Raw genomic sequence first — 17431 nt, 5'->3', positions numbered from 1 at the left:
AAGCGTCATTTTGTTGCCAATCTCACTGTTGTGCCTTTGAGCAACGACAATAAAATAAATCTAAGTCGAAATGGATTTTACTTGGGCAACGTAAACCTGTACATTTTCTAGCATTTCCCTTTCTGAGGTATAAATTAGTTTTCTTGCATCAACCGGAGACAGGGGATGTAAACTCCTCTTCGGCTCGAAGCCAGGTGTACGCCGCATCAGTTCTGTATGTGTGACAATGTTTAGTTGTATCGTTTCCCTGTAGACATAAATAAATTAACTAAATAAATGAGTGGGCCATTACTGTAATCAGTTGTGATCATTAGTGCAGTACTATTTGACTGTCAGTTGTGTTGAGTCTTGCACACCAAAGTGAAAACTGCTAGATTTTTAGTCATATCAGAAAATCAGTGGGAGTCTGGTTCAGGTGGTGATCAGATCATTTATGCTATATTGTTATAGTCTTAGAAATATCACTGCGTGACTGCAGTCAAGACGGTCATATTCAATAAATTGGAATACGTTCTGGTGAGACTCATTTTTCAGATTAAAAGTATCTTTAAAAAATTCAACATCTTGATTTAATACCATCAGGTATTAAACATACGCTACATTTTAAATACATTCCTATATTAAAAATGTTTAGTTTTTTTTTATTGTTTTGATTTTCAAAGTTATTTTTTCATTAACTTTAGGCGGGAAATCATCATAACTAACAGAAATAAAAGCTTTCAAACATCCATCTGTGTGCAATTAATCTATATTAGAGTTTCACTTGATAAAACTACTGAAATAAATGGACTTCCGGTAATATTCAAATTTAATGGTTGGGTCTGAACAGCCGTCGGTGTCACGAGGACATAATATTCTAGTACGTCACGCCATCTTCTGGTCAACCAGTGTAACTTCACAAAAGATAAATTCAAACAGACGTGGCTGGCAGCTAGCCAGAAATGCTATGCGACTTGCTAATCTAGAATGAAGCTGTGGTTAGTTAAAATTATATTTAACAAAAGTAGTTATTTATCTAACAGTTACTGTGAAACAACAGCTGTAAGTAAATGTTTCTGTTATAAAACAACAACATTGGTTTCTTTGCAGTTTGTATTATTTTATTTGGTAATACTTTCTCCTTCTAATTAATACCTATATCAGACCCAAAAATCGATCAGCAACAGTGATTTTACAGTGCTTTTGTTACCGCATGCTGTTGGTCATCTCAAGTTATAAAATAACTGCTTTCTTTCTTCCTTCAAAAAGAAGAAAGAGCAAAATAAATAAAGGGCAAAATAAAGTTGCCCTTTATTTTAAGAGTCTAAAATAAAGGGCAACACTCAAGACTCTTAAGAGTATAGAAAGATAAATCACATGCTGAGAGCAACTGGACAGAACTTTGCAGGACACTTCACTTGAAGTAATATATTGTGGGATCATACGTAAGAAGGCTTTGTAGTTTGAAGCTTTAATATCTAGTTGCATGTGTGAGTGAAGGAGGAAACAAAGTCACGTCATTAAATATTTTAGGGAATGTTATCTGATGGAACTACATTTATTGGCTGCACTTTACAAAAGAATCTTGTTGAGTTTGTTTCTGAATAACTTCCTTGTTTACCATACAATGTCGTGTTTGCCGCATTAATCCGTCCGAAAATCTAATTATGAGTCACAACTTTCAAAGAGCTGGTAGGAAGACGGGAAAGTACAGCAGCCTTCAGTCCTGAACAACTTTTCTCTACAGTTATGACAATTTATCCTGTGTTTTATTTATTTTTTTCAGTGCAGAAATCATGCCGCTTCAATGCACTCATCACATTCTGACAGGTGCTTCTGAAGATTACTGACCATCAGAATAATTGCCTCCAATTCCTGTAAAGGCAGCATGTTCAACAGGGAGGGGCAAGTTTGCAAAAATAAACCAGCAAAGCGGGTTCAGCAAGTTTACAAAGGAGTAAATATTAGTCAAATTTTCAAATCAAACCGCTTCTGATCTTAATGGAGTCGAAGTTCTTTATGCATCTCACCTGTTAGTCGATGCACAGGTGACTAGATTGCAGCAAAAACTTGGAAGTAGTTTGCTGCAATCTAAAGAGTTTTGTAACAGCTTGCCAAATTGTATCCTGTATATACATAAAAAAAAACAACAGATTGTCAGATTAACAGTAACTCTTTAAAATAATCTTTAAGCAGGTATTAAACATAACTTTTTTTTTGCATTTTTTTGTTGGTCTGACAATATTTATGTTTTCATTAAGTGTAAGAAGGGGAAAAAAATCATAATTAACAAAAATAAAGGCTTTCAAACATCCATCTGTGTGTAATCTCTTGGTGAAAGTTCCTGAATTAAACAGACTTTTCAATAATATTCTAATTTGTTGAAAGGGTCTATACATAATGTAAAAAAGGGCAGTATTTTTCCTAACCTGATAGTGTGTGAAGAAGTAATTTCAGACTTGTGAAACGATGAACGACCTGTGACTAACTAGATTGTTTCTCGGAATGCTGAGTTCGATAGCGACACATAGGCTCGGTTGCTTTGGAATGAAGTATGCTAGAGCTTCTTAAAGCCTAAAACATCACACTAAATGAAGTCAACTTGCTGATTCCACTATCCACAAATGAAAAAAACGTGGAATAGAGAAGGCTGACCACTTCTCAGGAAAGGTCAGCCTGCCAAAAGTAATCCAAGAGCACATCAACAAATCATTCAGGAGGTTACAGAAGAACACAGGACTTTTGAAATTAGTTAAAATCAGCATTCATGATTCAGAAAAAGACAGTATAATAAAGATAATCTGTGAAAAAATTGAGCTATTCCGCCTTCTCCCCGTGCTCCCGGTACTAACTGCACCACTCAGTCAGAAACAACCAATCAGAGGCAGGAGGAGGGTTTTAGCGCCGTCAATCACTCTCATGCTCACGCCTTCCCACTTCCTCTTTGCTAAGCTACAGTTAGCTCACCACTGCATAGCTTGCCACAAACACTAAGGCTAGTTAGCCACAAAGGCTAAGGCTAGTTACGGTTTTCCTTTAACTGTAAGAAGTTTTTCCATCATTAACACATTGAGTAGCATACTGAAGGATGACTGACACCGCTAAGACCCGCCTCCTTTCTCTGATTGGTTGTTTTTGACCCCGAGCGATGCATTTCTTCAGACGGCAGAAGTCGAATTAGGAGGTGCTGGAGGAGCTCAATGTTTTTCCTCCCCACAGACGATCTGTCTCGTGCCATTCAGTCACGACTGTTTTAATATGAAAAAACACATGTTTGTGAAAGTTACATACTGCAGCTTTAAGGCCAAATACTCTTCGATCATGCAGCTGGATAATACTTCAAAGCACACCAGTGTCATTATCAGTTGTAAACCAGCAGCATCACCATTTTGTCTTAAAGTGGACATATCATGCAAAACCCACTTTTTTAGCCCTTAAATTTGTCTTATTGTGTACTTTGTTTAGAAGTGCAAACATTTTTTAATTCATTCTCTCCCAGTGCTGTGTGGATATCTTTAAATTCTTTTTGGGATGTATTTTTCAATCTGTTCATTTTTCTCTATTTGTTATGCCTTCTTGTTCACGTTGTCTCTGCATTTGTTGTGGAGCTGCAAAACAAGGTCCCGACTACTGGCTTATCTGCCATTTTTTCCCTTCGCAGCAATTTCATAGTCCAAGCTCAGTTGTGCTGAAATTCCAAGTAAATAAGTCAAAATGTTCAGGTCTAATGTACGTTAATGCACAGGATTCCTTACATCATCCTGTTGCATCATATTGTGGTGCTATTAATATTTTAATAGGTAATCTGACATGCATGGACACTGTAGTTAAACGACAGTCCTTTTTGTAGGTAGTTGGTATGGATGGAGAATGAGTTAATACAGTAAAGACACCATTGCGATGAATTCATTTGAATGCGTGGATCGGCAGGTTGTGCGTCTTCCATCTCCTACTCTGGCTCCAACATGTAAGGTTGGATGGACAAGCCTTCTGTTGTCGACATCTTTAATGAACTTGGGAATAAAAAGTTTCTCTGCTGGTAGATAATTGGTATAGCTGCTATAAACCTATAAAAATGGCCAAACAGGAACAAGTGGAGTTCTTTGTGACCTGGAGGGTCAAAAATACTGCATCAAAACGAGTTCCTCTAAAACGAGTTGCTCCAAGACAAGTTGCTCTAAAACGTGCCTCATAGGTAAACCAAAGGTCTGTGGAGATAAGACAACCAGGACTTCAGACCAAAGCATTGCAGTTCTACTTCATAGAGAACATAAGTGAATGGTTTATGTGTGAAAAGGAGGGATTAAAAAGCATGAAATGTCCACTTTGAGCTTAACATAAAAAAACCCCTGAAAATAAAAATAAAATTTTTTATAAAAATCCCACTCAGTTTAAATACTTCATATTCCATGTGCCACAATGACTTGATAAATAATAAATAAAAAGTGTCAAGAAGACATATCCACTCCAGTCAAAAATAAGAATAAATTCTACACTTGTACAAGTACACTCGTTATTTCAGAACAAGCATTTGTAGCCACAGGCTAGCTGATGTGAAAAATAATAATAACAATTATTGTGCTACCCTTTGAAGGGTAGCACACACCCGCCATGCAAATTATGCCAATAAAGTTGTGTGTTCAGATCACTGCCACTTTCATAGCAGTTGTAAAGTGTTTGTATTCTATTTTCCTATATAGCTGAAACTTAGGCCTTAACGTGCGAGGTTCAAGGTCCAGTTTATTCCCTTCTTCTTTTTTCCCCAACTTTTTGGGAGATGACTAAAATAAAAAAAACAACCTAAGCTTCACATTTCTGGCAATATTCAATTTCCTTTATAAAAGTAGATTGTGTTTTCATCGGCCAACTTGTCTATTGCTGCATATTCCTGTTTTCCGGGATGAGGTCCAGTTTTAAACTTTTTGCTTTTCATTGGTTGCCAGTAATGGCTCCAGCTTCCGTTGCTGTCAGCTCCAAAACCAAACGCATGAACCTGGGAAAAAAAGAAACAAACAATATTTTATACATATGTGGTAGAATGACCACATTCCTAGTGGCCCAATAGTGGGCCTAGTGGCACTATTGGGCCACCAGGCCCACTATTGGACCCACTATTGGGCCTAGTGGCCCAATAGTGGGCCAAGTGGCACTAGGCCTAGTGCCTAGGCCACTAGGCACTAGGCCTAGTGGCCTAGGCACTAGGCCTAGTGCCACTAGTGCATAGCTACTGCAGTAGCTATGCACTAGCTACTGCAGTAGCTAGTGCAGTAGCAAGCCACTGCATAGCTACTGCAATGGCTATGCAGTAGCCACTGCATAGTGTGTGGCCAGTGTGTGGTGACTAAGGCTCTGTGGGAAGAGTAGTTGTCTTGTGATCAGAAGGTTGCAGGTTTGATTCCAGCTTCCTCCTGCCTCATGTTGACGTGCCCTTGGGCAATCCTCCTACCGATCTGCATATCGGTGTATGCATTTGTGAGTGCGAATGGGTGAATGTGACTCTAGTGTAAAGCGCTTTGAGTGGTCAAAAAATGATTTGAAAAAGCATTATGTAAGTTCAGTACATTTACCATTGGGCACTGCTAGGCTAGCATTCTTGGCAATGTATCTACAATGCTAATGTAGATATGCCAAGAAAAAAACAGGGGAAGTAAAATCACTCCCAAGTGACAAATCCCCTAAAAATGTGATTCCAATATAAAATACATTGTCTAGAGCAGTGTTTCTCAACCATTTTGGGCCAGCGCCCCCCTAGCCTTTATCCAGGTCCCTCACCGCCCCCCACCAAAGAATTTGCAGGCTACTTTCCACTGACCATTATTTTATCATTAATATTACCATCACTATTGTAGATGTTTTGATTTTTATGCTTGTTTATGTATTTATCATCAAAAATAATTCCTCAGAGAACAAAAAAGTCATGGGAATGGAAATTATTTTCACAGGCATCTACGAAAAATGCAATGAACATTCAAGTTAAAATTGGTAGGCCTAACAGCAGCCAGTCAGAGTGGAAAAAAAATTCTTATTTTGTGCCATTTTCTAGTTGTTAAATATTACACAAATGAGCAGATAAAAGATGTACAGCAATGCCAGTTTAAACTTTGAACTATTTGCAAAACGACTGAGCTCTGCAACATTAAAACATGGATAGAACTGTAACTACATTAATCATAACTCTTCTTCTCTTCAGTGTTTGTCAGTTTCTGGTGGTTCAGCTCTGTGCTGCCTTCAGGAGAATGGGACATCAGAGTATCATCCATAAAACTTCACCCACATGGCATTTATTGTGCAAACCAGAACTTTCAGTGGAAAAATAAAAGTTCCAGGTCCTTTTAATGCCATACAAATATGAGACAGAAACATGGATTATATCTTTATATAGACCTGTCTATTGATTATAGATTAATAGTTTTACTGGACAGAAATTACAAAGAACAAATCTGGTTTTTAATCAAATCCTAATGAATCAAATTGAAAGTGTCATGGAGTCATCAGCCTCATGACATTAACACTGACATTAAAAATAATATTGAAGAAATAAATATATCAAATCTAGTTAAAACATAAATAAGTGATAAGTTATTTACTGTTGTGGTCTGTAAGATATATTTATTCTCAGTACTAGATGTGGTCTCAACAAACCCATGACACTTCAACAATATTATTTTACCTTTTATCTGAAAATAGTGTCTGTTTATTCTTGCCATACAGTCCTCTGTATTAATTATTGCTCGAAAGGTCTTGCCATACCAGTTTATTCCTTTGTATTTACTTTAGTTTCTTAGTTTATTCTTGCATTTTGTTCTTCATTCATTTCAATTTAGTTTCATTTGACTAGTTTTATCCTCTCTTGGTTTATTGCTATGTCCACTTTAGTTTGTTTCCTGTTCCTAAATTTATTATTTATTGACCATCAGTAATCTTCACTCATCACCTGCTGCGCTGCCTAATCGTCAAGTGTTTCACATCATGTGTTGATTTTTCACTGTTCAGTGTCGGATTCTCTGTTTTTATGCCATAATTCACATCTAGTTTGTTGCTCCGTTTTAAATCCTGCATCTCCTGTTTCAGAGTTTTGCGCAATGTGCTCCTCTTTTTTTTTAACCCCCTAAGGTGCGGGGCGTCTGGAAGCGTATCGATGGGGAAAAGGCAGACTGACATAAACCTTTTAAAACAACGGAAACATTTTCTGCATTCTGATTATTGAAATTTAAAAGTTCTGTGTTGTTCTATCACCCCCGTTTCATACCGGACCACTTACAGCACCGGTGTTAACGCTATACAATGAACGCTCTCTATTGTGGTATCACCCATGGAGGGATTTCTTTATTTCTTTATTTAAATGGGTTAATTTTTCAGAGGGATACAAAGTGAGGGTGTCATGATTTTAGCTACCAGTAGCAGGAGAACGGAGCTGCGCCAAGAAGCTAACATAAGCTAACAAACACTGAATAGTAGAAGAGCTGCCATCGATACAGTTGCAGCCAAGCATGATTTAATGTTACACAATACAGTTTTACCAAGTTGCTCAAAGTCTAAACTGGTATTGTTGTGCATTTAAGGTCTAAAGTTTACCTTCGACCAAACGCCCCCCAGAGGAATCCCAGCGCCCCCCTTTTGTAAAAATGTCCGCCAGCGCCCCCTGCCGTCCTCTGAACGCCCCCTGGGGGCGTTCTCAACGTAGACTAGCGCCCACGTTGAGAACCGCTAGTCTATTGGGTGAAATAATTTTGAAAACATATACTACAGCTACAATTTTAATTTAAATGTATTTTTTTGAGAAAGTTTGGAAGAAAATACTTTGAAAAAAATCCAATAAACTTTACAATTCTGCCAAGTTAAACAAAAAACGTACCTCATCACAAATGTGAAGTGCAGATATTAAGGTCATAAAGCCGGTGGACGGGTACTTTCCTTTCTTCCCCAGCCACTTCTGATGAACGTACTTCATAAAAGCTGGATTGAGCACCATCACCTAAGGTAGAAGTTATTCAGCTTACAAAAATGTGACAATAAGAAAATGCTCATGAAACAACAACAAATGATAAAAAAAAACATACTCACCATATTTTTGTTAGCTCTGGATTTTACTGGCCTGCAGGATGTGGAAAAGCAGCATCACTTAGTTTAAGTACTTCAATTAACTCATTTCAAAACAGAACAAGGACACTTCAGCACTCCAGTCCTAAAATAGACACTTAATCTTAAATTCTAAAGTAGAATTCAAATTTTACATCGCAAAATATATGTTTTAACAATACAGACAGTATAAACAAAATGTCATTCTGTCTCTTTATTTCTAAAGAAATAGTTTTATATTGCATTTGAGACCTTTTGTTAATATCTAAACAAGCTTCTGACATAGATCCAAATATATATATAAAATAAAGTTATTCAGTTTCAACTGTGATTTATTTAAATAAATTAATTAATGGAAGATTTGCAGGCATATTTCATGGCAAATTTATTTATTTAATGCTGTCACTCCTCACACTCCATAACAGGGAGGTTAGTTTGAACTTCTAGATGAGGTTCTATAGCTTATGTCTTGATTGCTGGGTGGTGGTATTTGGTTTTGTAAAATCCGTCTGTGTTCTTTTGAGTTGTGCAATATTAGTAGCCAAGCCAGTTTGCCTCTCCTTAAGCATATCACTCTATCATCATGCTCTTTTGTTTTCTTCAGTTTTGCTTTTGTAAGTCATCTCATAAGTATTCGCCTTCAATTGAAAACATTCCAATTCCTTCTCTGCATTCTCAACCACAGAATGGTGTCACGTACACAATTCAATAACAATTTTGCTAATGTTTCGAGAATGAATATTGAATTTAGATTGCATACGTAGCAGGGTGGATACCAGTGGCGCAAAAAGTGGGTATGCAGCGCATGCAACGCACAGGGGCGCAGCACCAGAGGGGGCGTCAAAACCCCGTCTGGAGGGGGCGGCGCGCCGATGATGTTTTCCCATACACTTCAGCGTGCCTTACGCTCCTTCACCTCGCGCACATAACGAGTTAAATGTAGCGCATTTTACCTTTTATGTATCGTCGTATGGGGGAGGGGAGGTGAAGGGGTATAGCGCTGGCGTATATTTTCAACGCTCCTTCACCCTGACTAACGTTCCTTGGGGGGAGGAGCGCCGACTTATGTTTTCGCATCCACCTGAATAATGTGTAGTTGCGCCCCTGGGTGATACCTTAAAAGTGAGTTTGGTTTACTGTTAATATCTGCCTTGCCAAACAAAACATTCATTAAAACAAGAAAAGTTAGGGTAAGCAAAATCAGAAAACCACAAGAGATGTTTTATGAATGAACAATTTCAGATTAACTAAAGTTTTCCTATCAGTAAGCACAGTTCACAGTAATATCACCTTTTAGTCTCTGAAGTAGTGTTTAGTTGGGTAGAACCTTTTAAGTATTTTAAAGAAAATTTCCTAATAATTATTTAATAAATTAAATAATTTAATTTATTTAATAAAATTTAATTAAATACATTTAATTAAATAAATATTAATTATTTATTTAATTAAATATTAATATTAAATTAATATTTAATATAATATTTAATTAAAATTTAATTTATTAAAATTAAATATTAATTCATATATATATATATATATATATATATATATATATATATATATATATATATATATATATATATATATATATATATATATAAATAATTGTAAGTGTAAGCTTAAGTCCCTGAAAAACGTAGTTACGGCCCTGTTCTGCTTCCCTGCCTCGCGACCGCACGCGCTGCCGTGTCACAGGCAAATTGACGACGGAAACTTCCTGCAGCCCAGCAGAATGGAGCCACTCAACTTTCTCCAGGTGATGTTTAAACACACACTCAGCACTGATAAGTTTCCATAGAATTAAATGTTTGCTGAAGGCGATAGACGTTGTCACGGTTGAATATGTCTGTTATTCGCTAGCCGTCAAGCACTCGCGTGCGAGTTTTAAGATTAACAGCAGCCCATTTTCCTAGTTGGTTGTGCTGACAATAAACAAGAACAGAATAGTTCACATAAAAAAAGGTTAGAGCTGTGTCAGGGTTGAAGATTCGCTAGAGACTCGTCAATATCACAGCAACGCAGTTAAACCACGTTACTCATTTATTATGGTCAGACTGGGAATATAAAAAAGCTGGAATGACAATAAAACTACATAACACTGCTTGCTATATTTAGCAGTTACATAACAGATGAACTCCTTACTTTATTTCGTTACAGGCTTCTTTTGGAATGCGAACTTAGTACATTTTTGACGCTGGCAAATTGCACATGCACTTAAAGGGATTCAGTTTCAAAAGAGACAAAACATTGACAACAATTTGAGATAAGAGAACAAAGAAGAGAACTGAAGAAGAAAGGATTTCATGAGAAACCAACAGGGTCATGGGTGGAGGCCAAGAACAGCATGCAAAAAAAAAGTGAAGATAAAGAAAATTATCTAAGTGTATTAAGTAAAGATAAGTATTCAGAGTCAGAGAGAGAAGACATGCAGAGGAAGGCAGTTGGACCAGCTAATGTTTACTCTCTGCATAATTTCCCTTGCAGATAAATGAAATAACATATTTTCATATGAAATAAAAGTCTACAGGTCTGCTGTTATGTCAGGTTTTAGAAACTTCATCAATTCATGTCTGCAATTATATTAAGGCAAATGTTCAGCAAATTCAGGTATTTACAGAAATGCAGTTAAACTGTATTATATCATTTTAAATGTTACACTGTTTGTAGGTATAGGAAGATGGAAAGATAATCCAGCAAATCCATTTCAACTAATAAAAACGTTCCCCAAAACACTAACAGAGCAAAAAAAAAAAAAAAAAAAAACCTTTCACAGGAGTGGTACGATGTTTTAACTATTCTATCTCTAGAGTTGCAGCATATCCCGGATGTTTTATGTTATCAAGATGAGTGTATTCACGTCGTAAAGTGGACATAGCTGTTTAAGAAGGCCACTTCCTAAGATAGCGAGTCCAATGAACTTGACAAGTAAGACGGACAGAGTCAAATGATTTTACTCGAGTAAAAGCAGGAATATGTTAACATATTTTCACTGAAGTAAAATGAAAAAGTAGCCATTTCAAAAATTACTCAAGAGTAGAAAACGAGTAACTGTAATCACAATACTTGATGAAAGAAATCATCGGACTGAAAAAAGTAGAAAGTTACGTGCAAGTTCTGGTATTTTAAAAACCAAAATACGTAAAACACAAATAGCATAATTACAAAATAACAAGGGCTGTTGATGTTAATGTGGTAATTAAAGGGATTAATCTGATCATTTTAAAATGTTTAAATTAGAATCAGAATGCCTTCATTTTCATTACAGAGAAGCACCATGTAATTTAATTTAAGTACAGCCCTTCCAAACAAACAGCATAAGACCTGGACAGACTGGTGCCTCAGTGCAGCCATCATGGGAGGTGCCACCCATTCATTAGATCAGAAATGAAAGAACATGAGGTTGGAGGAGGTGAAAAAGAAATTATATTAGCAAGTTTTCAATGTTTCAAAATCAGAAAAGTCCTTGGTTTTGCTAAAAGTATTGTTTTTATTATTATTTCTCACACTTTGCCCCAACAGTGTAAAGGACAGAGTGGCAAAAAAAAAAAAAAACTCTTAACAAGAAAAGCAACATATAGACAAAAGAGTGGAGCCAGGAAAGGCGGTGAGTTGAAGGGGGTTGTGTTAACCATGAAGAATGTGTGTGTGTTGAACGTAAGTCTGTGAACGCAGCACCAGACAACTCTTTCAGATATGGACTCTGATACGTGATAGAAAGTTTATCAACAGTCTAAGCTTCATAATTCAGATTAATCGAATGACCTATAATGAGCTAAAAGCCTCTCTCCTGCAAAGGGTTACCTAGGTAAGAGCAGCCCATTGTGGTCTCGACACAAGGGGGAGCAACGAACGACAGCAAGAGGTGAAAGGTTTCCATGACAGCAGACGGCAACAAAAGTTTAGCCTTTTTTAACTTTCTTACCGCCTGTGCACGTTTACGTGTACGAACTTGACGTTTCAAATGCAAGAATTACGCCGGTCGCTCGGCTGGATGAGGACAAGCGGCTTCATCGCACTACTTCTGTAGGAAATGAATGCAGAGGGACGTTTCTAAATGAATGCTTAAAACTTAAACAACTTCCTTTAAACCTGAATATAAAAATTTGGAAAACCGAGCATCTTCCGACATGTTTGGTTTGAGACAATAAAACGTTTTCTTAAACATTTTTTTTTTAAAAATGTACATACAGTGGCAGTTTTTGATATGAGCTACATGGTCACTTGCCCAGGGTGGCATCAGTAAGGGTTCAGCCTCACAAGAACTATGGTGTTCATCTTCAGTGAGGTAGTGGAGCAAGTTTCCTTTATTTGCTGTTGATTACAGGGTGATGACCCTACCTGCTCTCTGCTGCTACAATTAAAGTAATTTGGTAATTACTTTTATTTTAATTGGTTGTAATGCAGCAGAAGGAGAGCCTTGCCCAGAGCACCATTCCTGCAAGATCTGTATGCGTATTTACATTTCAAGCTTACAGTTAGGCATAATGATTAACTATGACTAATCACAGTGCTAGAGTGTAATTGACATTTTTTTTTAAAAATAACTAAATGACAGGAAATTTTTACCTAAAACTCATTTTTGTTTTCTTCTAAGAGACAGTGATACAATAAATAGGTTTCTTTTGTCTTGTTTTTGTTATCTCCATTTACATCTGGGGGGATTTCAACGTACTTCACAGAGGAGGTCCCACATCGCTTCCTTGCCCCCGTGTAAAAGACTCTGCATCTGCCACTGCATTAATCTATGCATTGCTGGATTTACAGGTAAAGTCACAACCATTTTCTATAAAATTAAAGAATTATTCTAATGGCAAGAAAAAATAAAGAAAATAAAAGGTATACTGCTATATGCTTCCCTAATGAAGACAAATAAATATGTATGTTTTATTTTACGAGACAAATGTAAATGGCACTGCCTCCTATTTATTAGTCTGTATGTAAATGCATGGAGCACTGTGGATTAAATGAGGATTAAACTCACTTTCCAGAAGTTCTTGTTGGAAAGGACCTGAGGAGCCACTCGAGGTCTCTTATCTTGAAAATAAACATTACAAGATGAGTAGAGTTATCTAAAATCGAGCCACTCTCTGGATACATGACACGATGAGTTGTTCTCGCCCCCACGTCTTCCTCAAAGCCTTTGGTTGGACCGCGGTTGATTCTAAGACAGAAGGACAGATTTTGGGTAGTTGGAGTTTGATTTGTGTGGTTTCTTACATCTCTAAAAGGTAAAAAAATGAAAAATGTAAAAAAACTGAGTATTTACCTTATAACAATATCTTGGAAATCTATCAAGGGTCCATAATGTGACCCTTTCAAGTTCACTGAATTTCCAACAACTGCACATGTCCTGCATCCTTCAGTTTTGGGTTTTTCAAGAACAGGAGTGGGTGAGATTATCTTGAACAGTTTGTCAATAGTTTCTTTAAAGTAGCTGAAGTTGTGTCTGTTGCTCTGTAAGTGCTGTCAGATTGAAGAAACACAGCCGGTTGTTAGACCAGTTTTTTTCTTTTGACCATGGGTTAAGACAACATAGAGAAATGTAAAAAAATAATTCCATGGGGGTCAAAAGGGAAGGCATACCCGCCACCAGTCGTATTCATCTTCAGTGAGGCTGGTCGTTGCCGACAGAAAGGGTTCAATGGAGCGGTTCAGGTGCTGATTAAGAAACACGTTTTCTTCTGAAAAACATTTCTCACACCAACACGAGCCTGACATTTTAAGCTCAATCCAGCCTGTGTTACTTGCCGTCAAAAACACGCCGATTGTTGTGACAGCCAGCAGGACAATCAACATTTTAAACTGAAACCACATCCTGAGTAATGAAAAAAACCACATCAGAATGAGGTGAAAAACAAGTGAATTTTTAAAGATAGTTTGAGAGAGGACAAAGGACTACAAACTTAAAAATAAGTCTTTTTTTCCTAACATTTTACAAAGTAATACATCTCAGTTTACTTGAAAGATGTCTATAAATTTCATTGAACTTACCTGATGTGAGGGGACATCCTTCCAGGTGCAACGCTTTAAAATAATGACAGACTATCTGGAACCGTTGGACTTTGGAACAGGTTTAGATCATTTAGTGCTGAGCGTTCAGAGAGCAGGTTTGGTATCATCTCACAGGGGAGGGGTGTGGCTTGTTGCAACAAGGGAGACAGACTTTGCACTTAACTCAGTGCACCTTTTGTTAGTCTTTAATAAACACATATGTGGCATTCAGCCAAATGAAAAGTCTGTACAAATTTGAATTCCTAAAAATATGTTGAAAGAATTCTAGTCATCTCTGTTAAAACTTTAATAAAAAACAAAGGACGTTTGGGTGAATCAAACTGTTTCTGACAGGAAGTATGACATGGATTCCAAAAAGCTAATACAACTACATATGTTCAGGTTAATTGTATGCCTTTTTCCATCCGCACACTCGGTATCTCTTTTGTAGCAATGTTTCCTCTTTTCTGGCGATTTTATGGAGAAGCTGTGTACAATATGGCATACTGTATTATTGGTAGTTAAAATGTCATAATGTCCTCTTTGCTCCTAATAGAAAAAAACAAACAAGCAAAAAAAAACTATGTATTCTAAAATGGATTAATTTTGAAAAAAGAAATAGGACAATATTTTCTATTTACTGTTCACAAAAAAAGAATACTAATGTGTTTGTTTCATAATACTTAGCTCAAATGACTGAATGACCTCCTCTGCATGCCACCGAATGCTGCAGAAGCTCGACAATCACCCACATAATCAAACCAAGTGTGTGGCAGAGGGGAAACACCTGAAAGGCTTTCTTTTATGAACGACTAGTTAGCTTGTGAAACAAACCAATAGGATTCTATGTGCATCACTGTCCTTTGTTCCAATGTCAATTTGAATGGTAGATTGAGAAAAACACTTTACCTTGATTTGGGGCGCTTCTTTTCTTTATTTTTTTTATTGTCAGTGTCACTGACAAAAAAAAAAATTACTGTAAAATGTAAATATGGGTTACTGTCTGAAACCCATATTTACTGTTCCTTCTTTTTTCATTGCTGTTCAGAGTGGTTGGAGCTATATATCTTTGCCTCAGGCCAGCAAAAGTTTGTTCTATTAACAATCACAATTTATTCTATTTTATTGGGATCAGAAAGCTGTGGTGTGAATTCAGCTCACTTTTACTTTTAGAATCCAAAGCAAAATTTATTGCACCGATTGTTTTCAGATTTTATTTTATATATATACACTTGTCTGTGTGTAGTTTCGTCTCAGTATAATTCCAGCTGTTCTGTGAAAGAATCAGGTCAGCTGAAAAATATTGAAGCAAACAAGTATGGCCAACTTCTAAAGCAACATGTACTACATTCCTATAGTAAAAATTTATCAGTGGAAAAATTCCAAGTTTAGTTGCCCAGACTGGACATTCATTAACTTGAGACTGGGATTTTTCATTGACACAAGTATAAGGCTGCCATCTAGTGGCCATAACTGAATAAAAGATGTGCGGCAGCCTTTTGTACTTCTACATTTAACCGTCTTATAATGAACTCACCTGAGGAGTCAACAACTAATACTCTTAATGTGTTCATGGCTCGTCACTTTCTGATTGACTAGATGTCAAGATAACAGTTACTTGCTCAGAATACTTGTATTTCTTTTACAAAAAACAAACTTTTACTTAATGAAGTTGTCAAAGTTGTAGAATTAAATCGAATGAATTTGATTATGAAATTATATAAACTTTTGTACTGTGGTAATGATAAGAAAAAAACGGTTGTGGTGCACTCGTCAATATTAAAGCGAGACAAGACACATTAATCTACCTTTAGCACTCCTTCTGGTGCTTTTTTTAAGATAGAGGTGGCCAGGTAGGAGTCACCAAATTGAGAATAACTTTGCATAACCTGTGACTGCTACTCAAGAATGGAACAAAATTTAGAGAAAAAAGAAGAAATCGTGTCTGCTTTAAGGATTGTTGATCATGTCTGAATGAGATTTTTGTTTTTTCCTTGAAAAAATTATTTTGTAATTTTTGGTAATTTAACATTAAAAGAAATAATAAACCACAGGCTCAATCAAGAAAAACAGAGTGGCTGGTAAGCAGCTGCATAAGGAATATTTTTACTTCGGCTAACATGCTAAAGCTTGAATGTTGTGCTTCGCTTCCTCTTTGCCTGGTTAAAATAAATCCCAACTTGTCGCTCCTGCTCTTCAGCTGTAATCATCACCTACATGCATTTTTTCTTAATGCAGGCATTATGAAGAAGGATCGATGGCTTTGTGTTTTAACAGAAGTCACATACACACTTTGGGTGCGACAAACATTCAAAAAACATTCCATTGAGCCTTTACAAACACTTACGCTATTTAATGATTTAGGAACAACCAGCAAGAAAAAAAGAAAATGCTAATTTTATAGTAACTACAAACTTTGTGTTTTATGGAGCATGATGAAATGGAAGTGAGGTCCGTGCAACACTGCATTCATTGTTAGTTTATTCTGGAATTAATGATTAGATAACTAGATAAGGTCCGTGGGTAACACATTTTCACAACAGTGAGACGTTTAGATAAAAAAATATAGTGAGGGAGCTAGATCAGTTTGCTAGCTTGACTTTGACATCCTTAACATGTAGATGTGCTGCAGAATTTGGTGCGCCCGGGGTGAGTTAATAAGAAATAAGGTGAACCAGTTAGTGTTTGTGTCTCCTTATTTCTTATTACCTCACCCGAGACGCACCAAATTCTGCAGCACATCTACATGTTAAGGATGTCAAAGTCAAGCTAGCAAACTGATCTAGCTAATGTGTGGTTTTCTACAATGGTGTGGTTTTCTCTACACCAGGGGTGTCAAACTCAATTTCACCGAGGGCCACTTCAGCATACTGGCCACCCTCAATGGGCCACATTGACGGTGCAAATTAGGAGTGCCCAGGTCCAGTTTTCCAGACTGCAATTTTTACCTGCATCCCTGCTAAAACACCCCAGACAAAAGGTTGACTTCCCTCATCAGCAGCAACTCAGTTCTGTAGAGGCTTATAATGAGTCAATGATCCAGGTGTGTTAGAGAAGGAACGCATCTAAAGTTGCAGATGGTAGCTCTGGGAAACTAGACTTTGGCAGCCCTAGCATAAATGTATGAAAATACAATGTTAAAAATAAATTAAACACATCATATTGTTAAATAACGCTTTGGAGCGTCTGGTTAAGAAGCGCATTCAAAACCTTTGGTTGAAATGGCGCGTTAAATTCAAGTCTCCATTACAGACTAGATAAAACTAAAGAGAATGCAACGTTGTGTTAATCCATTTGAGGAGCCGGTAATTTATCTTGAGGGAATAAATGACGACGCAGAAGTTAGTTAGACGTAACATGCGCAGTCCGCTGCTCAACCACT

General features: G+C 36.9%; 1 protein-coding gene across 2 annotated transcripts; it reads right to left on the bottom strand.

Annotated features, from left to right (window-relative positions):
* Window positions 1–254: 254 nt before the first annotated feature.
* LOC103472016 (CMP-N-acetylneuraminate-beta-galactosamide-alpha-2,3-sialyltransferase 1-like) lies at window positions 255–16643 on the bottom strand. Of its 2 annotated transcripts, XM_008421357.3 has the most exons (7): window positions 14050–16643; window positions 13642–13873; window positions 13325–13521; window positions 13040–13219; window positions 8044–8074; window positions 7835–7954; window positions 255–4972 (listed from the first exon to the last, which is right to left on the bottom strand). In XM_008421357.3, the coding sequence occupies exons 1-7, from the start codon at window positions 14064–14066 to the stop codon at window positions 4805–4807; spliced, it is 945 nt and encodes a 314-aa protein (XP_008419579.1). In that variant the 5' UTR covers window positions 14067–16643; the 3' UTR covers window positions 255–4804. The 2 variants fall into 2 exon arrangements, with proteins under 2 accessions (XP_008419579.1, XP_017162812.1); XM_017307323.2 differs by having other exon boundaries at window positions 13642–16643.
* Window positions 16644–17431: the final 788 nt, after the last annotated feature.

This window comes from Poecilia reticulata, chromosome 11 (assembly GCF_904066995.2).
Source record: "Poecilia reticulata chromosome 11, P_reticulata-male-v2, whole genome shotgun sequence".
NCBI classification, from domain to species: Eukaryota; Metazoa; Chordata; class Actinopteri; order Cyprinodontiformes; family Poeciliidae; genus Poecilia; species Poecilia reticulata.
This window is presented reverse-complemented; position numbering and strand designations above follow the sequence as displayed.